The 23,970-nt window shown below is 37.5% G+C and overlaps 1 protein-coding gene across 1 annotated transcript in view; it reads right to left on the reverse strand.

Moving 5' to 3' along the window:
- LOC139732910 (uncharacterized) overlaps positions 1–23,970 on the reverse strand; it is a 49,162-nt gene that overhangs the window by 1,126 nt on the left and 24,066 nt on the right. The window contains exons 7-11 of the mRNA XM_071643748.1: positions 8,098–9,591; positions 6,857–6,901; positions 5,030–5,185; positions 2,003–2,179; positions 1,609–1,638 (exon numbers count right to left, since the gene is read on the reverse strand). Of these exons, the coding sequence (XP_071499849.1) occupies positions 1,609–1,638; positions 2,003–2,179; positions 5,030–5,185; positions 6,857–6,901; positions 8,098–9,591 (1,902 nt within the window). The remainder of the gene's footprint in view (positions 1–1,608; positions 1,639–2,002; positions 2,180–5,029; positions 5,186–6,856; positions 6,902–8,097; positions 9,592–23,970) is intronic.

A 23,970-nucleotide genomic window follows, 5' to 3' on the forward strand; every position in this document is an offset into this window, starting at 1 on the left:
AACACATGAATATAGGAATAGCCTGTCAAAACTAGAACATTAAGTCAATTTTTCCAAACTCTCTTTGTGAGACCATTGAAGGACAAAAAATGAAGTACCAAATCTTTAGAAGCCAGCATAAATAGTCCAACAGAAAATATAATCAGTACTGGACAAATACATGTAAGAAGCAACAACTCCAATCAATATCTAGAGTTGTTATTTCCTGAATAAACTTCACTTGTCTCGGAAGGAAAGAAGTTACATGAAATCTTTAATTTCCTAGAGCATAGTTGAAATATGTCTTTTAATGAACTAGAAATGTCGCTATGGTGACTGGTATACCTCCACCATAATGCATGGTTCTCCTAATAGGTCTATAGTACATTTTGTGTTGAATGTTCACTTTATTTGAGCTAGGTTTAATTAGATGAATGGCTATAATGTCTAAGAGTGCAGGCATTTGGGGATATGAGATATGTACTTTTGACCCTTTTCTAAATTTAAGGAAGAAGTGAAATTTAGCACTTTCACTTGACCTTTGAACTTCTGACAAGAAACTTCCCTGAGAATCTCTATTGGGGAACACATGCATACATGTACACTAATGTTTCAACAAAAATCATGCAGGCGCTGCATAGATGGAAGAGGGAAATAGTGACATTTTGATGAGTTGATCTTGACCTTTGACCCATGGCCTTTGACCATGACCCCTAAATTCCCTACATGATCACTGTCAATTAGTACATGCATACACAGTTGTATGTACTAAGTTTCATGAAGATAACTTGAAAGCTTTGCAAGATATGGAGAAAATAGTGACATTTTAACATTTTCACTTGACCTTTGACCTCTGTCCTCATGACCCAAAACTCTCTCAGGTGAATCTTTATTTGGTAGTACACGTATACACTAAGTTTCAAAAAAATACCTTTAGGCATTGCACAGATATGGGGGAAATGGTGAGATTTTGAGCAGTTGACCTTGATCTTTTGATCTTTGACCTTGTGACCTTACGCATGTGCATGCAAAAGCTGGTAGGCACAACTTCACCCACTCATACATACACATGTCAAGTTTCATTAGGATACCTCAAAGCATTTATTAGTTACGCTCTCCACAAAAATTGATTATGGATGGAAGGACAGACAAAACGACGGACGGACCGATGGACAGAAAACCCTAAAACATAATGCTTCTGGCGACACTTCATGGTGGAGGCATTAAAAAAAAAAAAAAGATACTTGGGCCACTCTAAACATAAGAAAGTAATGAATTCAATTAAATCTACATGCACTCACAGTATCAACATGATTGAGTTATGGCGTAACATGTCAAAACAACATATCTAAGGATTATTTCATCTGAAAACATCCACAGATGAAAATTGAAACCATTTTTTTCCAGGTTTACCAAGAAAATAGTCTGTGATACAATGTACTTGTTAACGCTTTGTTTGCTTTTTGGGGGGTCACGTCCAGACATTCTTAAGATGCACAATGAGAAACTGAGAGTGAATTCTTTTTCTTCCTTGTTTTTTTGAATGTGAGTGAGTGTGTGTCTCTGTGTGTCTCTGTGTGTGTGTGTGTTTCTCTCTCTCTTTCTCTCTCTTAGCACAGCTCTACTCACCTGTTGGGATGGGTAGAATAACTAGAGGCTCTGAAACAAAAGAGTGAAAAAGCGAAGATGGGAGAAAGGTTACCTCTATTCCAACACAAAAAAAAAAGAAAACAGATTTCCTTGATGAAGTAACACTCAGAAAATAAAATACACTGGGAATCAACATCTGTTTTTTTTGGTAATTTTTGTACATGTTCATGCTTGACATACTGTATGTACAGTACATTCACTTGTACTGCATATTCACAACATGAACAATCTTCTTTTCAAGATTAGTCATTGAATGATTAGTCGTGCAATATGAATGGTTAAATTTGACTCTCCATGGTCACTAGAATATCTCCAAAGGGTAAAAGAGGTCTCAATCTAGCATGCAAACACACAAGGAAGATAGTGGACTTACGAATTTGGAGGGCAGGCATACAGACATCACTCCCCGAGCAGCCTGAGCAGCATCTCTCGGATCCGTCGCAGTCAGAGTCAGTCTTGCAGACAGCGCCCCCACAAAGTGGTGTTGCACCTATCTGTGAAGGGCACATACCAACATGTCCTTCAAGGTCTCCTGGCTCCCCAAGAGGTTCTGACCAAACATGGGCAAGGTGTAAAGAAACAGGGAACATGAAATTACATAAATTACAGCAACAACCTCTCAAAACCACAACATTAAGTCAATTCTTCCAAACTAGCTTTCTCTGTGAGACTATTGAAGGATAAACAAGGAAGTGCCAAAATGTGTCTCGCCCATTCGCGTAGAGGAAATTAATATTTTTCTAAATTCCAGAAGTTCATTGACCCCACCTATGACCTTTGACCTTGTTACAATTGTGGTGACCTTCAACTCCCCAAGGGACATTTACCAGTCAAGTTTGGTCACAAATGGACATATGGATCAAAAGTGATGAGCCATAATTGAAACACACTGTAAAAACTTAATATTGGGCCCTAAAAGTTTGACCCAAGTATGTGACCTTTGACCTTGTGGTGACCTTAAACTCCCCAAGGGACATCTACTATCAAAGTTTGGTAACAAACAGATATACAATGTATACATCAAAAGTTATGAGCCACAAGCAAAATGCGCCGTAAAAAACTTAACATTGGGCATAACTTAACATAGTAAAAGCATGAAAGGTTTCTTACGAGCACTATGCAGTTTAAGTGATGGCAAAACATGATCAAACAGCATACATATCTGTGGAAGTCTCATCAACTACTCTTAGTAAAAATGTTGCAGCAGTTTGAAAGCAACCAAAATCTCAATTCAGCATCTTCTGTGATTAAAGAACAATTGATTTCTAGAGTTGTTATTGCTAAATAAACGTCACTTGCCTCTGAAGGTAATTTACGGTACATGTTTTCTCGAGCACTGTTAAAGCCCTTATAGGTCTATATTTATTTAAAGAATAAGATGTTTGTGTCACTCTACACATACAACAATGCAATGACTATGAATAAAGTTACACACATTCATAGCATCAAAACAATTCTGCCAATTTGTCAGTCAATAATTTTGTAGTTTAGGTCAGATTTTGCAAGAAGCAATTCTCAGCTTTATCTTGATAATAGCTCATTGAATATTTGGCATTCTCAACTAGCTGAAATTAATCAAATTATCAATCCCTTATGAATACTACTTTTGAATGAACAATGTTTAAAGTTTGGTGTGCAGTCTACATCAGCCACTAGCAAGGAATTACAGGATTATGTGGAGACTTAGTAAGGTACTCTACTTTATCTAATATTTTGAATTTATACTTTTTTCCATTTTTATGAACATTTTCAAGTCACAGCAGAAATGCTGATTATCAATTTAGTTTATGTGGACTTGTCATGGCCCTTATTGCAACAACAGCAAAATAAAGAAGAGAACAAAGAAGTCAGACTGAAAAAAAAAATAACTGAGTCAACAAATATCACATAAAGCACCTAAAAGGCCTCTAACCCTACGTTCAAATTCAAGGATTACTTCTTCTTTTTCAGGTTTACCAAGAAATTGACCTCTCCTACTTCCTTTTTTCAAAAGTTTAGAAGTTATGTCCAAACATTTTGAAGATGCACAGTGAGAGATTCCCACAGAAAAAAAAAGGAAATTGATTGACAATATGCTTAGGATAGAATTTGCATTCTGATAGGACATACAGTACACATGTACATGTACAATGTACAATTCCATCCAACAAAAGTTATCTTGACTATATTTCCATATTCTCTTGCACTCTCTCTTCTATCTCTCTCTCCCTCCTCACTTTCTCTTTCTCTGTCTACCTTTCTCTCTCCTCTCCTTCTCTCTCTCTCCCTCTGCCTGTGCATCTCTCACTCTTTCTCTCTCTCTCTCTTGACTGGCAGCAATCTTTCTTCACAGAGTTTGACCTTTAGCCTGAAGAGGTAAGGGGTGGGGTGGGGAATTAGCGCGAGACATTGGAGAGGCAGTGTGAGCCAGCAGGTCCCATCCAATTACTTCATGACCTATACCACAAACAGCAGGAGGTGGAGGTCAAATATAGTTTCCATGGCAATACTTGGTTGACTAACAGACTCCAAAAAAAACCAAAAATCCATACTTTCTGGCAGTAATGTATACTGCAAAGACAGTTTAGAATAAAACCCTTGAAGCCTTTGTTTGATTGGGATATGAAAGATATGATAAAAAACAAAAATGAAATCAGGAGAGAGGAAACAACATGCATACTCTCAGTTGGTAAGACTGTACGTACATGTTGTGCCTAACCAAACTATTTAATTCAATTTAATTAAATTCATTTAATTCAATTTAATTCAATTCATTCAATTTATTTCCACAAATCTGATAAAAAAGACAGTTACAACGTGTACATGTACATTGTACATCACAGCATACATTGAGGCAAATGAGAAATATACAAAACATAAGCCATATATCAAGAGAAGTAGAGGAATCAAGAGGCTTAGAGCAGCTATGTACAGTGTATACAACCATCATACATCGTATGTATACCCAAATATTTTGTGAAGTTTTTTTTTTTTTTGGTGAATTTAAAGACACAGGAATATATCGACTCTGATCCTGATACAAAAGGTAAATGCACACATACATTTTTTCCTGTTCAGCACTGTACTCCACGATCGCGAATTTAACCACTTACAAAATCGAGAAGTCCCGAATCGCAAAAATTTCAAACTCGCTATATAGGGCGTATACAGTAATCTGAAAGTGGTACGTACAGTTTGTTTAATACATGTGTAGAGTGAACAAACAGGATGTATCACCAAGTGGAGTTATGGAATGCTTTGAGTCCTGCAGGCTGTAAGGAAGATATCAGGTGCTGCTACATTTGAGGTTACAGTGGGGACTTGCAAAAGTTGAGGGAATAAAACTCTCTATTGAAAACACAAGCTACTACAGAATGTGTGTGGAATGAAAATGAATTAGGGATATCATGCATTCAGTCACCTGGCTCCAGGTTGGGTAGAAGAACAGGCACACAGGACTTTCCACAGCTTCTCTGGCAGCACTTGTCTGTTCCATCACAATCTTCATCACCACGGCAGGGCTGAGAACAGATGCTTACATCTCCTTCTTCTGCCGGACATTCACCTGGTTTAATTCCTAGATGAGAAAAACATCCTCGTAAACTACTTTGATTTGATCAATTCCAGCAAAATGGAAAATTTGGTACAAATCTCATTGCAAATTATGTAAATCATTAATTTTATCTACTACTTGTTATTACAATTGTACATGTCCAAGTGTGCCATGCTGTGTATAACAACTCTTGAGGGAATTACAGTTTGTTATATCTTATTGGGTCAGTGAATCAAACAAAATCTGAACAGTGGAGCGAGGAAAATAAAAGCAGGTATACAACTCTCTAATAATTACAGTGATTACCGGAGGATATACAATATATTCAACATGGACAACACAACAATGAGTGGAAAACTATGTTTTAACCAAAACATTTTTTGATTTCCATTTGTTTCTTGTGGTTGAGAAAATATCCCTCACTGGATCTAACATGCAGAATGCAAAAATTAATTCTTCTTGACATTAAACATACTGTATCTTCAATAGGTACATTGTAAATCAAGGATAAAATTTAAGAAATTTTCAGTGCTTGATATTTTCACTGTCTTCCCAGATACATCAGTTGATTAAATAAAAAACTAGTCAAAACCCTGACCCTCAAAAGTCCATGGTTGCTAGAATGAGAAATATCTTATCTCCAGCAGTCTTCATATTTGTTATGCTCTGATATGATACATTGCTCTTAATAATCTTTACACACATATTTGCATTTGCAACTATATGAAATCATGTCAAAAGCAAATTTACTTGGCAGTAAATCTCTCCAAAAGGTGTGCGTTTAAACATCTGTAATCACTTTGATCACGGTGGTCTACTTTGGTTAAACATGAGCTCATCTCTGTGTGTAAACAGTAGGCCTAACAGAGTGCACAATGTCAAATTTACTCAGAAGGGAAACTGATGTTGCTATTATTGTGGCTGCTGAGTAGACTCAGTAAAAACATAATTGACATTTTTTTTTTCATTTACACAGACAAGTCAAAGTACAGCTGGAGCAAAGTAGTGTACAGGACAACATGTCTGACAGCACACCAAACATGGAATCTGCTACATCCAGATGATACTGGAGAAAGGGCCACACATTCATAATAGACCCAGGAGGTTCCTACTGCTTACACTTGCACATACAACTCATAGAATACTTATGAACTGTTTTTGAGAAATGTCTGATCACCAGCAAGTCTTCATATTTGTTGTGCTTTGATATGATGCATTGCTCTACATACCTTGTCTAAACACATTTGCATCTGTTTCTCATTTGCCCGATAATGAAAGGTGATTGCTTTCATTACTATCATTTCTGTGATCAACTGAAACCAAACTATGCCAATCTAGAACCCATAGAAACACCTCCTCTTTTTGTATTTCATTTTCCTTTTTGTCTTCTTGCAGATATTCCCTTTCTTCTGTTGATGATTCTTCATAAATTTTCTTGGAAATTCCTTCTGTAGTACAGATTTTATAAACAAAGCATCAACTATCTGATTCGGCATGTGACATATTCTGTTGCTATCATCTGCATGTAGGGAAGAGCAAAACTTCGAGATTACACTCTCTCAAATTTAAATGAAAATCACATAAAGAAATTCCTTGGTGGTATATTGATATAATCTCCACAAATCAGGGCAGTTGTTTCAAGGCACTGTTCTCCCCAGCACTGTCATGGCAATAAACATGCCACAGCAGACTTACCTCCATGATCTATGATGTCATCATCACCATCAAACTCATCAGGACCTATAACATGGACAGATTGGCAATAAACAGTTGTCAATGTAAGAGCACTTAAATACTTCATGCTGAGAGATCATGCTAAAATTCCTTATAATTTGGCTTTCAAAGCTTTAAGGAATATTCAGTCCCACCCACGGCAAAATAATGTGCTTGCTGTATTAACAGCAACCATCAATTTGGCAGTTTATGCACAAACACTGTAAATTTTGCTTACAAAATCTTCTGGACTTGTATGAGCTGGAAATACAAAATGCATGATGAATCATTATCAGTAAACCACATACACTTTGTATGCTGGTTGCTATTCATGCACACAATGAACAACATAAAACACTGTGAATACAGATCACTGCAGAAAATATCAAGCCAAGTTGCCTTGCAACTCACACTGGAGTTGCAAGTTGTTTACAATTTGCAAATCAAAATTACATTAAGAACAAAAATTAACAGATTTGTCTAATAATGGAATTAGCCACAATGATCTCTTATGCATGATACACTTTGTTATGTGCAGCATACATGTAAACCCAATAATTCATTTGTGATACCGGTACACATTCCACTCATCTGCAGTCATGCTGTCTTGTACACATGGTTTATACATCAATGTTCATTTATGTTCTCTAGTTTCAATCACCCAAAGAGTCTTTTATGATCATACTTCTTGAATACATGATACAAGATGCATCAGTGATGAAGCAATAAAGCAGTGACATGAATTTAAAATTTGTTTGTTTGTTTGTTTGTTCATTTCCATCTGAGAAGATGGCTGGATAGCCCTATTCAGCTACACTAAGCTGGTCTTCCATGGGGTTCAGTTGGATGTGAGGTGGGACCACTTCACCGGGTTAAACACCCTGCTCTGTGTGATGAATGAATGAAGCGGGATCTTTTAAAATTGGGCTAAGCAAGGCCAAAGGCGAAATTTTCGACAACAATGTTGAGTGCTAACTACTGTATGAACTTCTAAATTACCATGGTATGCCTTACAACGTGTGTCAAACATATAAAGATCAGTGAGGTGAAATTTATTCTCAACCACCTGAATTCAGTCAACAACAAATTTTGTGGCAAGTATACAGAGTGCACTATGTACTAAACATATGGCAGACCTGTCTATAGACAGCAGTCATTTTGTCTAATCTTTGTACACCTGTATACCTCAAATCACAAACCATTCTATTTTCCCCTAGGAATACCTTCTCCAGTCGTAACTATCTTGGTGACTTCATGCCCTGCAGTTGACTGGGAATGTGCTTCAGGCGTGAGTGTGGTTTGGAGACCTAATGCAGGTCCCTGTGTGGCTGGGTAATCTGTGTGTGAGTCATTCAAGGTGGTTTCTGGATCCAAATCTTCAGCATATCCTGGACTTGATACTGGCTCTTGATTGTAGGGTTGGTCTGTAGTCCCAATGTTTTGGGTACTGCTGCCTGCATCACTTGTTCCTCGATGTGTGTTTGGTGGTCCTGATTGACTCTCTTTGGTTCTGTGCACATGCGGACTTGATGCTGTTGCAGTTGGGACTACAGACTCTGTGTTATTTGAACTTGGTGTTTCTGGGCTGTCTTTAGAAGTACTGTGATTTGAAACTGGCAAGGTTTCTGTAATTGCACTGGTTTGTAGATTTGTGACTGTTTGCTGAGTGCTGACCTGGCCAATGTCTGTTTCTTGATTACTCTCCACAGTTGGGATAGTGCCTTCAAGGAGTGTAGGTTCTATGGTTTGTTCAAGATGGCTCTCTTGATCTGCCAGTGCCTCAGTACCTGTTCCAATTGAAACTGTCTTCTGAACATCCTGAGGGTCTATCACTTCTTCTGTAATAATTTGGAATGAAGTTATTCCAGTTTTAAAGCTCTCATCATCATTGGGTCTTGTGGTAATAAATGTTGGATCTAGGGTTGTAAATACAGCAGTGAGGTCAAAGTCTGTGGCTGGAGCTTGAGTGGTTGGTGTTCCAAACTCTGTGACCGGAACAGATTGGGGTTCTGAGCCTGTCTCCTGAGCATTTTGAAGGTTAGACCCTGTTTTCCTATGGGATGGTGTTGGTGTTGGTGTTGTTCCCTGACTCCTTGTTTGATTTGATGACACATCTTGAAGTACAGGCTGAGTTGACCCTGTTTCCTGAACATCCACTTCAGTTGAAGTTTTGGGTGATGTTCCAGCAGATGTTTGGTGGTCAGACCCTGTATGGTGAGTTCTGGTTTGTTCTGTACTTGCTTTAGTGGTATAGTGCTCTACAGAAGTTTCTGTTGTACTATCCAGATCTCTTCCAGATGGTTGGAGACTAGTAGGTTCAGGACTTGATTCTTGGACACTTCCAGGCTCCAAGGAAGAGGCTGTTCCTGGATTTGCTGCAGTCTGGTTGGCATTTCCTAGACTTTCTGATTCTAAGGGGTCTGTGCGACTCTCTATTTGAATACTTCTTGCTGTTGTCTGCTTTACTTGGGTACTTGCAGTAACTGTCTGCAGATAGCTCGCTCCTGTTGTTGTGATTGGAAGTTCTGTTGATGTTGTCATGCCTAAAAGACTACTAAGAGTTACATTCTGGAAGTCACCAATTTGTCCACTGAGGCTTTCATTGTGCTGTGCCTCTATCTGTCCATCAGTACTCTCTACGCCTCCTTCGCTGGGTTGATCGGTGCTCTGTACTGTAGAACCTCCACCTTCCTCCTCACTAAAACTTTCCGGTGGTTCTGTCCAAACGAGAGATTAGACACTTTACATATACTCACATGACATTAGCACTTCAATGCTAATTTAGAATTCAGCTCTTTAAATGCTGGAATATGGAACATACTCTCTATGTCATCTGCGAAATGTCTGCTTAGTGCTTGTTACTGGCACTTAAAATGACTTGGTCCTTGCATTCAGGCTACACACAGATTCCTTGTTCTTTTTACAGAAAAACAAATTCATATCTCCTGTCTTGCTGAGAATGCTTTATTTGGATTTCTTCTTACCTGAAATAATCTTGCATATTGCTAACAAAAATGTGCACCATCTCTATACCAGCATACACTGTATCATCACATTCACTTCACTTTCACTGAGCATCAACTACACATAGAATCACTGCACACACACACATACACACACACACACACACACACACACACACACACACAAAGTGATCTCGTCGTAAACTAGAAAAAATACTCCGAGTTTAAATAGCAGAGACCTCTGAAAAGCGGCTCATTTCTACTCACACACACAGGCTGAAAATTACTCAATTTCAAGTCTTATGCTTACGTCATCAGCTTCTAGCTGCGCTGGACATAGCCCGAGCAGAGCATAGTGCTTTAATTCTTTTAGTGGCATAAAAACAAGTATATATATATATATATATATATATATATATATATATATATATATAAATACATGTAGGCCTATATCATGCAAACCTCAAATATGCAGTTTGAACTCCCAAGTTCATTGACCCTATCTTCAAAATCTAAAAATTCTTTGAAAAAATCATTAACATTCCTTGATCATGACCAAAATTTAAAAATCTGTTCCTTGTGTCATTATTGCCTTTTCCTGCAATATTCATCCAAATTGATTCACAACATTTTGATTATTTTGCACATAGACAAACAAACACTGATGAAAACATAACCTCCTTGGTGGAGATACTCATACATCCTCTTCAGGTTCAAGAGCAACAACCTGCAAGAAGGTTTAGTACACAGACACATTGTGCTTGCAGCTCACATTTTCCACAGACTATTTACTGATTATGGACCATACAAGGATGATGAAGATATCACATTACACATATCATTATATTATCAAAGAAATATACCCACTAACATATGAGCTTCACCTAAGTATCATAGTCATATGTATGTTTTCATAAGAAGGAAAAAAAATCCCATTTAAGACCACATAACACAGAGAAAGGAGCTCTTCTATGATTGAATGTGCTATACTCAGTATGCAGCACAACACATGCATCAATAACTTTGATTCTTTAGGAAACAATCGAAGGCATTAAAGGGAAGGTAAACCCAAAGAGCAATGTGGATTGAGTGAAAGCAGCAACATTAGTAGAACACATCAGTGAAAGTTTGAGGAAAATCGGACAATCGATGCAAAAGTTATGAATTTTTAAAGTTTTGGTGTTGGAACCGCTGGATGAGGAGACTACTAGAGCATATGACGTATGAGTGGACAACAATACAAAGAAAATATAAAGGAAATTCAACAAAAATTCACTTTTCTAGAATTATGAAAGAGCAGTGGACCAACCGCTTTCAGAAAGCAGGGGGAATAATTGCTACCCTTAACATATGTCAATATCAAGTTGATGGAATTTGTAATTTTCATGAAAAATGGATTTTTGTAGTATTTTCTTTATATTTTCTTGGTATTGTTGTCCACTCATACGTCATAACCTCCAGTAGTCTCCTCATCCAGCGGTTCCAACACCAAAACTTTAAAAATTCATAACTTTTGCATCGATTGTCCGATTTTCTTCAAACTTTCACTGATGTGTTCTAATAATGTTGCTGCTTTCACTCAATCCACATTGTTCTTGGGGTTTATCTTCCCTTTAACATTGTGGGTACCTGAGACAGTGCTGCATCTCCACTACCATCACTACCTTAAATCTGTGCATCATCTGTTTTATAAAATGGGTCTATGAACTTAATATCAGCTGGTAAAACTTTGAATTTCAATACAACGAAAGTGCAGACGATTGTGTGAATCAGAGTGATTGTTTGGGAGCAGATGGCTGCACTGAGAACTCTGTAATCTGCCAGAGCATAACACACATCTGGACTGCTTTTTGCTGTGTGACGCACTTTTTGCACTTCCTTGCATATTAGTGAAAAAGTAAAGACAGCATGTTTAACTCATATCATATCAGCACTTTTGATTGGCTACAATGTACATTGAACTTCAACCAACTTTCCAAGCACAATTATGACACAAACTAAACTGATATCATGCAAATAGAAATACATTTTCTTCCTTAATACTTTGACATAAAGATTATCTTTAGTTGAAGATTGTAAACTAATTCAGCTATATGATGTCCAATGCAACAATTGGAACAAACACTTCCACTATGATGCTCGCTACATGTAATTTAATAAATTTGTACCCACCAAACAAATGAATTAGCAAATATGCATTCCAGATCAAATCCCTTAAATGGTGTCTATTCTTGTGAAAAAATATAGATGAAACAAAAATGAAAGAAAATATGACAAACATATAAATCTTTGACTCTAGAAAATATATCTGCTTCTCCATACAAGCAAGCTACAATGTATGACAAAATATAGAAGGGAAGGTAAATATTGCTGTGAGGGCAAACAAACAGAGAGGTGGAAGGGATAGTGGTAGCAAACACATGCTGCCCCACATCACCATACAATGTTGTACATCACCAGTATGAGCAGAGAGTGATGCATATGGGGCAGGTGAGGGGTCAGATCCCACGCCCCCTCAAGACTCTTTCAGTCATCAAAGATAACCTCCCTTCAACTTGACAATGATGAAATACACGTACATGTAGTCAATCCTACAGGTTGTATGTTTTTGTTTTTGTTTTTTCAACTTGCGCAAAATGGTCAAATATGCTGGGCAACCTGTGCTAAAACCATCCGACACGTCACCAGAAAAAATGTACAGACTTTAAAATCCAAGTACACTGTTGTACAAGTTTTTCATTTTGTGATATTTTGCAAAAAAACAATGCTCAACATAAAAGACATCAACATTTTTGTCCCCTGACTTACTAACTCTTACTCCTGAAGCTACAGGTGAAAAAAAAATTAGTTGCAGTGTGCATTGCAAATGGAAAATTAATTCTCCCCATTTGTTGTGACATTTTTAACAGAGAGAATGAATCTATTAATCCTCTTATAATCAGAGATTCACCAACAGGTGCATTTATCAACTCACTTCAGGTGCAGAATACTGGTTTCCAGACACTTTTCAGGGAGTTTTGGGAAGTTAATAAATACAACCAACATCATACATGTGTCCTTAATAGAGTAATGGACTGTAATCAGAGGATTTCTAATGACAACTGCATGTTTATTTGTACAACTCAGTGATTACAGTAATAATAGGGGTATCTATAATGCCCTTCACCACTCAATCTGAGTGCTCAAAGGGCATGAAAAGTCTGTCACACAGCATAAAAGAGAAAAAGAAATAGAGAAAAGGAAGCAAGCATTCTCAAATTGAGAGTGAACAATAAGTGTCAAACAAGTGTTGAGTTTGGCATCTAAACAATGTAATTGTATTTCAGTGGAAATTTTTGCACATTTTGCCTGACCATAAACTAGCACGAAAATAAGAGCATGTAGGCCTACCAGTCCACTACAGCTGAATGTATGTAATGTTGTAATTCTGAGGAATTAAAAACATGGGAAATACATCTTACCCAGGCCAGCTGGGCATGAAAAATTAACTCACTGTAAAATATTCACTTTCGCAGTATTTGGCACAAAACAAGCACTTGATTTCCTCACTATATTTGTCATATGTGAAGGTTCCAGCTTTCATCTCAAACATCGGCTTGCTTTCTATCATCACAATACAGTCTGTAGGGTTAGCAATATTTGCAATAACAGCTGTAATAATATACAGTTAATTTCAAACTATATTGCAGGCCTATTTATTTATGTCATACATGATGTGGAATTTCAATATTCACATCTAATCTACAGCTGTAAGTTGTCATACATTGTACAACAGAGTTTGGTCAACTTTTCAGAAGACAAAAGGCAAAAATCCCCCGCCCTTTCACAAATTGTTTTGATGTCAAAATTGCCAAAGATATTTATAATTCCTGAAGAGGAATATACATGCAGTGTAAACACTACTTATTATATTATTTCTTAAAAAATCTGCCCACTGTTCAGGTTTCACAAATGCATGAGTCTGGAAAAAAAAAGATATCACAAAAGAAAAAAAAAGTTTATTAGGCTGTGCTGGGTCTTATTAGGCTGTGCTGGGTCTTCCAGGAACATTTGCATATATTTTTTCATGAAAAGAACAGTCCACCTTCTGGTGCTCAGAGTTGCAAATTTCTGAAGTAGAAATGTGTGTATAACACCATGTTCCTTAGCTGTGTGTTGGGGCTTTTGGTCAGATGCTACATTGGCCGACTCTTGTAGATTTGAGGGGACACAGAATTTCAAGCTTTAATCTGCGAATGGCAGAAATTTGCATATAACACATACAATCTAATGTCGGCATTGCCACTGCGAAAGCTTCCTAATTATGCATGGTGTCATAAAAACAAAACTGCAGTTGGCAGAAAATGATGGAAATTCTTTGAATCTCACACTGCAAGAGGAAATTACGTTAACTCAAAGTCTCACCATCTTCTAAGTGTGAAATACATTTCTCTAAAAAGTAACACTACTTACCTTGGGCATGAACAAGAAGCAAAGACGCCACAAGTATGATCCCTATCCGAGCAGAAAACATTCTCGGATCGATACTCTAAAACACCTCAGAAGTCAGTGATATGAGACAGCCCCCCAAGAAGCTATGAGGAAGGGCTGAAAGCTTAGTTAGTATTGACAACAGAGAGACAGTCCCATCAAAGCCCATGCGAAGTTGTGCTCCTCTGTACTTGGCCAACTTTGTTCTCAGTTACAATCCCATTTGCTGGAACAGGATTTGCAGCAGACTCTTTATATGTGCCAGCCAGCCAGCCAGCAACAATCTACTGGTAGCTCTACCTGTGGTTAATGGACAACCAAGCTCCAATCACTGAGCTGAGCAAAGATAGTCAGACAAACAGACAGACCAGAGACCAAAGGCTAGTGGTAGACTGCTTTGTCAGACTTGACTGGAACAATAACAGCAGGGTGTCAGGTGCGGAGGTGGGAGGGAGGATGTGGTTTACGAATAGACCATTGTTGTGTACAGACTTAAAGACTGACTGAAAGAGGTGTGGCCAATTACACACAGACACAGACACATATACACATTAGTTTCACATTTACAATTAGATAACAAGTTTCTTAGACCCTCGGAAAGGGAGTATTTTAACCCATCAAAGACTAAGCACAGTTGTTGAACTTGCAAGAAACAAAGTAGCCTGAGATGATAAGACTATTCTCCATGTGGTGACAGACTTTTAGACTGATGCTGATTGGGCGAAGGCTGTCTTCTTTGTTTACCCTCCCCTCGTTGACACTCCTACTTTATCTTTTGTTTGTGGCCACTAGCTGACCTTTGTGGACCCTGAAAGATGTGGGGGACCAGAATGCTTGGATAAACGATGCTTATTGTTTCTCATCACAGCCAGGTCCCTCTTTCTTCTCCTCTTGCTTTGGTTCTTAGAAATTATAAGGAGCTAGTCACCATTGGAGACTGCTCATTGTCCGAAACCATGACCAGTCCAGTTCAAGCTATCTCCAATATGGGCAGAGCAGGGATTACTGCTCCCTTTCAAAACTTCTTTTTTTTTTCCAAAGAGTTCAACGACTTCCTTTGTATCCATGTTTCTTTACTCATTGCTTGGTCTACTCAAGGAAGGGGTGTAATCCTTCTCTCAAACTTGACCATCAAACCTTTAGTTACTCTTTAAGATGCTGCACTGCTGCAATCTTCAGAAATCTCCCTAATTACATTTCTTTGTACTTCCATCCCACAATATTGATACATGAAGGCATTTGTCTAAAGGGGGTTCTGCATGTCATGCAAAAGAAAACAGGCCCTTGCTGGTGCTAAATCATTCGCAAAACCTATAACATCTAATGTCAAAGCATCCTAAACATTTCTGTTATCAACATAGTTACTTGAAATTATGCATATGCTATGAGAAAAATCACATTTCTGATGAGATGTCTGGAAATTGATATATGCAAATAGTAGATTAAAAATTGTAAAACAAACTACAACACAGTCCCAAATTATGCTGCAGGCTGTATCAAAGTAACCAATGGAGCTCTATAATGCAATTCGATTACGTCTCACTATCACGTATAGATGTTAACTTTCCACAAAAATTAACTTTTCTAGCATAATGAAAGGGCACTTGACTAACCGCTTTCAGAAAGCAGTGGGGGAATAATTGCTACCCTTAACATATGTCAGTATCAAGTTGATGGAATGTGTAATTTTCATGAAAAATGATTTTTTTTTAAAATTCCCTTCACATTTTCTTTATATTCTGGTCCTCACATACATCATAACCTCAAGTAGTCTCCTCATCCAGCAGTTCCAAAACCAATACTTAGAAAATTCATAACTTTTGCATCGATTGTCTGATTTTCCTCAAACTTTCACTGATGTGTTCTACTAATGTTGCTACTTTCATTCAATCCACATTGCTCTTTGGGTTTAGGTTCCCTTTACGATGGAGTGACGATGACATCACCCATTGGTTTGCACACAAAATAAAGAAATAACTGCTTGCTAAATGTATGTGCAAGTCAGTGCAACCGTTTACTTCTAAAAGTTATATAATCATTATTACAACAAAATGATAGTTTGCTGGAAAAGGGATATTTTAAGGGATTTACAGATTTATTTATTTATATAGGGATTTATTTCAAAGGGATATATTATGATTTTAATTTCACAGACCAAATTAAGTGAGGATATGGGAGACAAGTTAGGTGATGACCTCATCTCTTTGTCTTAATGGTATATCATTTGGTTGCAATCAATATCTCTGTTTTCTTACGAATATATGCAAAAACTGAAATTCCCACTACTTTTGATGATAATCTGATTTTTACTCTATTCACTATCAGTCAAGTTAAATATAGGATGGAATTGCGATAAATGTTCACTTTCTCCATATTAATGGTGTCATCAGATTTACTGTTTCACATGAATTGCAGGCAATGAAGCTTTAGTGGTGAGCACAAAGGGCAAACAGACAGAAAAGGTGTGGTCAGACTGGCAAAAGATAGAAAAGTTTAAGATCCCGAAGTTTGGGCTATTGGATTGCGCGCAAGAAAGAGTGTGCCATGCAATGGCTAGTGATCATGACATAACAATGCACAACTGCACATGACAATGGCCTCATGCTTCAGAGGCACCGCCCGCAAACAGATCAAGAAGTTTTGTGGGAAGTTTGCAGTCACACTCCTAGCAAAACTTCGAGATCTAAAGATTGCAATCTTAAACTTCTTGATCTTTTGCCAGTCTGACTGTGTCTAAAGAGATACAGAAGAGACAGCTGAGGAAGTGTATGGAAGAAGAGAGCTGAAAAGAGAGGAAAGAGTACAGTACACTGAGAAATAGGACAGACAGAGAAGAGGAGAAAATGAGAGAATGAAATTAGGATGCACCAAGGGAAAAGATGACAAAATAGAGTATCACATTGATTTATTGGTCACATTTGTGAACAGCCATCTTAATACATCATGACCTTTCACCTTAAGCCACACTAGCTTGAAGAATACATTTGAAGGAAGTGGCATAAGAATTGTCAAATAAATCTAAGCAAAACTTGGAAGCTTTCCTGTGTCAGACAATACATCTTGTAATTAAATCAGCTTGATACGAAAATTTGCAAGGTATGCACAGGAAGGCAATTTCCTGGTTTCAAAACCAAGCAGACCTCAACAATTATCTTTTTTACTTCACAACACAGATTACAAAATAGTCTAACAATAACAAACAAGAGCCTTCTCATTCTTTAAAACTCAACTGAAATTGATTTTGCTCTGACATCACAGCAGCTTCCTGGAAAAGGATATGACGTGAACACATGGCAATGAAAACGAATGTGATTGGAAAAAAAGCCATAAAGCAGATCGGTTACACGATCTCCACACTAACACTGAGTGTGCTGATAACAAGTTTATCAGACTTCAAGCCTTAACAACTTATTTGGTTGTATTAAAGCCAATCAGTCTCCTCAAAGATATCACACTATGTGCGTAGGTTGACATGTTACCCCAAGCATGGAGGTAAATTTCTTTCCGGCATTTCTTTGTTTGTCAGCAGTATTACTCACTAAGATAAAGACAGATTTTCTTGAAATTTTCAGGAGAGGTACGCTGTACAAATGTATGTTGTGGTAACAAGTCAGAAAGATTAGTTTATGATGGTGATAAGAATCATGCTCGGTGAATTTCTTCATTTGTAATGAAAAATATAGTTGTCTGGTATTGTGGACTCTATGGCTTTGGTTGAGGTTTGTGCTATCAGAGTGCTTACTCATTTTCTACTTCATTTATTTTCTTCTTTCAAAATCAATTTTCACTGAGCTATGAACTCCATTGCTACTTTAAACATTTGATAATCTTATACATCCAGGGCTGAAGAGTCAAGTGGTACTTTTTGTTTATATTCATGATTGTGGTTGCCTATTAATACAAGAGATCTGGGGGTCACACGCTCACCTGAGTATCGCAATTCCACCTTCCATGCATTCTTGCACACTCTTACCTGAGAACATTGGAAATTTAGGTCTGCATATGGATCCCCCCCCCTCAACTCCAGGGTGGGGGGGGGGGGGCAGGCAGCCCTGGATCTGCAATGAACAAACTTGGAACTAAAGTCATCAATGTACAAACTCATGGTATTAACTTTGCTTTAGGGCAAGTCCAAGATAAGGTCCCCTCAGAAGGCAAAATTTCATCTTTGCTCAATATTGATATGTTTGGTATCATTTTGAAGCTTATGAATTGAAGTTTTGATTTCAATGGAGGAAAAAATGATATTATGTAAGTTTATGCAAATTTCAAGGGCTTCATTTGCATAAATGTAAAACACAGCGTTACGTATGGGACATTTATAAAAATTCATATTAATTCAAAGGAAAGCAAATGATATTTGATTAATATGTGGACATAAGAAGTTCATCAAATAGTTTAACTTGGTATAAAAATTTAGGGATTATGCAAATGATTATGCAAATTAGCTCGTGTCCTATCATGAGATGTCCCATACGTAACAAATTGAGGTCATTTTTTTAAGGTTTTTTCTGAAATTGCTAAGGATATTTTAATGCCCTTTTGGAAAGTTCTAATTTATTATTTAGAGAAATTAAATACCATAGAAAAAAGAAAAAACAGTAAAGGAAATATATTCTATTAGGCATTGAAATAATGTTACGTATGGGACAAATGCGTTACGTATGGGACATCCTCATACATATTGCATGTGAATGCATGTAGCTAGCTGGGAAGGTCTCTCAGTACACATATGGTCAATCATCCTGAAGAAAGCATCCCAACATTGCAGCTACTTTTGGGTTTTAGACACTTGAAACAATGCATGTACTTGACTGAACAATTTTCAGAAAGGGGGAGGGGGAAATGGCAAAATACACAATGAAAAATCAGCATTAAAGGGATGGTATAGTTTTTGTAGATATGGGGATTCAGTTTTAAACATTTAATGAGATGATTGGAAACCAATTATATGAATTACTAAAGAGCATACAATCCTAAGACTAGAGGAATTCAAAGTTTATGTGACGGAGATCCAATTTGAAATGGTTGTGATATATACAAAAAATATATGAAGTAAAATGATTTCTTTTTATTGCAAGTGATACACAAATTGTCCTTATTCAGTTTCAATAGTAGCCCCGACAAAATTCATGGGTATTGAGGTGTGACTCGAATCAATGACCTGACAGTTAGACAGACATCATCTACTGTACTTGATCACTGGGGTTCGACGCAGCAGGTATTGCTTATTTATTGAAATTAATATTTCTTGTGTCAAGTCATTTTTTATTGAAACTAAATGGCAAACTGCCCTTCATCAATGGAAGTAAACACTTTAAACTATTCATTTTTTCAGTAGTAACTATCCTGATAAAAATAGGGCATCACATACTCAGGTTGGTCATAAAAAATATAGAATATGATTAAATGTCATTATGATGGTAAATATATGGGGAATATTGTTCCCTTGTCAATCTGGAACAGCATTTGAGTAATTTCAACTGATTCTACCTCAATGATTATGCAAAAATTTGTTTATGGGTATTTTGCAAAATTATTTTGCAAAATACCCATATAAAATTGGTTCTCCACACACTAAACGAATGGGGAACAAAGGGCATGCATACTCAGGTTGGTCATAAAAGTATAAAAATATGATTGAATATGATTATGATGGTGAATATTCGGGGAATAATGTTTCCTTGACAATCTGGATCAGTATTTGAGTAGTTTCAACTGATTTTACTACAATAATTATGCAAAATACCCATAAACATGGTTCTTCACACACTAAATGAATGGGGGACAAACTGTCCCATACGCAACTGTCCCATACGTAACGCGTCATGTCTGTCTTTAATTAGAACCTGTAATTAGAGCTTTTTGCCTAATGACATGAAACTTACCTGTGATAATCTTGAGTGTTGTGACTTTCATCACAGTGAGTTACAAGTTGTAGAATGAAATACTTTCAGAGAGTTTTGAGGTTGAAAAAATGTTCAAAAACACAAAAGTTTTCTGGTCCCATACGTAACGGCTCATATTTTCTCTTCTAGAATATAATTGTCAAGGTCATTTTTCTCAATTTTTTACATGTTTATACTTCTCCTAGATATCAATCACCATGATGAAGTTCAATATGATCAAAGGCCATTAACACTATTTTTCAGGTCATAAAAGTCTCTGAATGTCCCAAACGTAACGCGCGCATTATCTTGGACTTGCCCTTTATCATTTCTGGTTCTAGAGTAGAAGATTTTAAACATTCCTTAATGTGGAGCCCCCAAGAGGGACATGGTGCCCATTTGAAGGAATTGAGATTCTATCCCCCTAGGGATGCTACCTGCTAAGTTTGGTCAAAATTCATCATGAGGTTTTCAAGAAGAAGATGAACATGTACAATTCAGGCCCCATTACAACTGTAGTGTAGACTTCTCTCCATCCCCTCCCCTGGGTCCCAAGGGGGGGGGGGGTACCCCTGATTCCGCCAATCCCATGAACAAACTTGAAACTACAGTCATCAATGTACTAACTCATAGTATTATCTAAGCCCTATCACTTCTGGTTCTAGAAGATTTTTAAAGATTCCTTAATTTTAGGGGGTTTGGGCCCCCCTGGGGGCCCCCAAGGTGGGCCATGGTGCCCATTTGAACAAATTGAGATCCTATCCCCCTAGGGATGCTACCTACCAAGTTTGGTGAAAATCAGACATGGGGATCTCAAAGTGAAGATGAAAATGTACAATTTAGGCCCCATTAGGACCCCTCCCCACCCCCCTCCCCTGGGTCCCAAGGGGGGGGGGGGGGCACCCCTGATTCCCCCACAAACAAACTTGAAACTATACCATCATCAATGTACTTACTCATAGTATCAACTAAGCCCTATCACTTCTGGTTCTAGAGAAGATTTTTAAAGATTCCTTAATTTTAGGGTGTTTGGGCCCCCTGGGGCCCCCAGGTGGGCCATGGTGCACATTTGAACAAATTGAGATCCTATCCCCCTAGGGATGCTACCTGCCAAGTTTGGTGAAAATTGGTCATGGGGTTCTCAAGAAGAAGATGAAAATGTAAAAAATTTGCGCACGACGGACGACGCACGCCTGGACGCCGGACGAAGAGCGATCGCAATAAACCATTCATTTGCAGAAGCTCTACACTTTACTTATACCTCTGTATACTTTTTCATCACCATTTACTAATCCATATAAAATTAACCTAGCTATAAAGCTATCTTGACCAGTTCATCAGGACAGCCAATGTAACACAAAAAAGATTTACTGAGAATTATGAGTAATCTCTAATCATTGATAATTAATTTTAAGACATCTGTGCCAGTCGACAAAGAAAGCAATCAAGTGTGCCTGCCAATCAGTGGAAAAAGCGCAATGAAGGTCATTTTCAATGGTAGAACATATTCATAATAATATACATATAATTCCTTATAGTAAAATCAGAGACTCCAACCCTAAAGCACCTTCTGATCTGGAGATTCTCCCGCCTGAAACCCCTAGCAAACGGGAGACTCCAAGTTGATGTGTGCGAAGCGCGAAGTTCCTAGGGTTCTAGATGCTCTCTGGTGCTATCTAAGGCTTATTTTTTCAACATACGATAGAAATAAGTAAGACATCCTCTCCAACGGGAGACAAAGAGCCAGGGCGGGAGAAATTAAATCTCAAGCGGGAGAACGGGAGATTTTGCAAAAATGAGTTTTCGGCGGGAGATCTCCCTTCGAAAACGGGAGAGTTGGAGTCTCTGTAAAATGTGATACACAGTGGTTGACAATAGCTGTTACTGCACCTCTAGTCATTATATGAATCAGTAATACATGACTTTCAATGAAATCATTTCATGATATTTAAAAAAAAAATCAAACAGATTATATACCAAGTAAAAGTAAAAACTAAATTTGAAGATCACATGTTTCCACTTAGGGCATACCTAGCTCTGCTGACAAGAGGAACCTCTGCCCAATTCACATGAAATAGTCATTGACATTGTGATAACAATGTGAACATCTTATCAAATTATCAGCTTCCCATCTCCCATTCTCAGTAAACCTAAAATTCAACAGCAAGCAAAGCAGTTTAAATATCTGATCTGTGCATGGCTAAAGAATGATCAAGGCATGATCCTGGATACCATCACCCATGGCCTAGAAGATGGTGAATCAACATATCTTTTTTCTTTTTTTTTGTGCCATTCACACACACATTGCAAGGTTTTAAACAAGATCAAGTTGTTGAAAAAGTGATATTTGATGATGTTTTTTATTGTGTCATCACAAAAAAAAATCACTGGGTTTGCATCTCATTGCAAAAAGCAATATTTGAACACAATATATGAATGAGCCTCCCATTGCACTAGGAGTTCGTATATGTTGCTTGGATTTTTTGCTTATGTTTTTTTTTTTTTTTTTTAGCATGATAGTCTTATTTACCAACTGGCACCAGAAGGACGAGTCAAGTGTCTGATTAGACTTTTGACATTAAACCTTGATGACTGTTATACAGACTTTAGATGAGATAAGTAAAAAAGTTCTGTAAACTTCAGATCCATTGTTAAGTACATACAAAGGGGCGCTTGTGTGTTTATCATGGCCTTACAGATGACAGTAGTGCTGTCTGTTCAAATGTGTATCTGAGATATCAAGGCAACATCCATTACAGTGGATGGATAATCTTTCACTTAATGTGTTACAGTTGAAAACAGAAACACATGTAAACTGTTTACAATCACTGGATTTTAGTAAACAATTCCATCATTTTTTAGATATCATGGCACTTTCCATGATACTGTTTGACTATTACAGATGATTAGAGACTATGATATGATACAGGCACCGTTGATCAGGAATTATCAATATTTTGACTCACCTAAAGCAAACTACTAACCATGCACTCTTGGCAATTTCACTTTTTGGGGCAGAAATGTAATCATTATTTACAATGATCTACATATAAATGTCAAAACATGTGCTATCTGATGAAAAAATCAAAATCAAGAAACATGCTTTCCACCAAAGGGTCACATGGTCCTTTGATGAATAGAGTTTGTTTACAGGTAGCTGCATGGAGATGTGGTTCCCTAGTTGCTCCTGCAACAATTGCTCCCATGCAATATCTGCAAGCTATTAAAACCAAACATAAAACATACCCACAGACATAGCTCTAGCCTTAATCCTAATCCTCACATCAAAATAAACCTAAACCCTAACCCTAATCCTAATCCTCACATTAAACTAAATCTAAAACACTGTAGTTATCATAACCCTAACCCTAAGTCTAAGTCCTTGGAGAAAATAAGACAGGAGCATTAAGATATTGTTGCTGGAGCAAATCGTCGCTGGGGTGACAAGACCTTGTATCTGTAATTTTGGATGAAAATGACTTTTTTTAATTAAAATGGTTAAATAATGGGTTAAGTGATGTCTTGGCCATATCCCAACTGTCTTACTCCAAAAATGAAGCCACCACAGCATGTCAACGGAAAGGCTATCCCGTTCGGTACAGTGCTTTAGCTGCCATGTTCTTTTGGCTCTCCTGAACATTTGACATTTTGTATATGGATACGCGGTCTTGTCACCCCAGCGACGAAATATTATGTCACCGAAGATGTAACTGGTGGCTTGATAGTGTTGAATATACACTTGATAAAACTGCTTTAACCCCTAGACCTTTTCCTC

The sequence above is a fragment of the Diadema antillarum genome, unplaced genomic scaffold (assembly GCF_040938485.1).
Source record: "Diadema antillarum isolate AM-2024a unplaced genomic scaffold, OU_Dant_1.0 seq00000455_RagTag, whole genome shotgun sequence".
NCBI lineage: Eukaryota > Metazoa > Echinodermata > Echinoidea > Diadematoida > Diadematidae > Diadema > Diadema antillarum.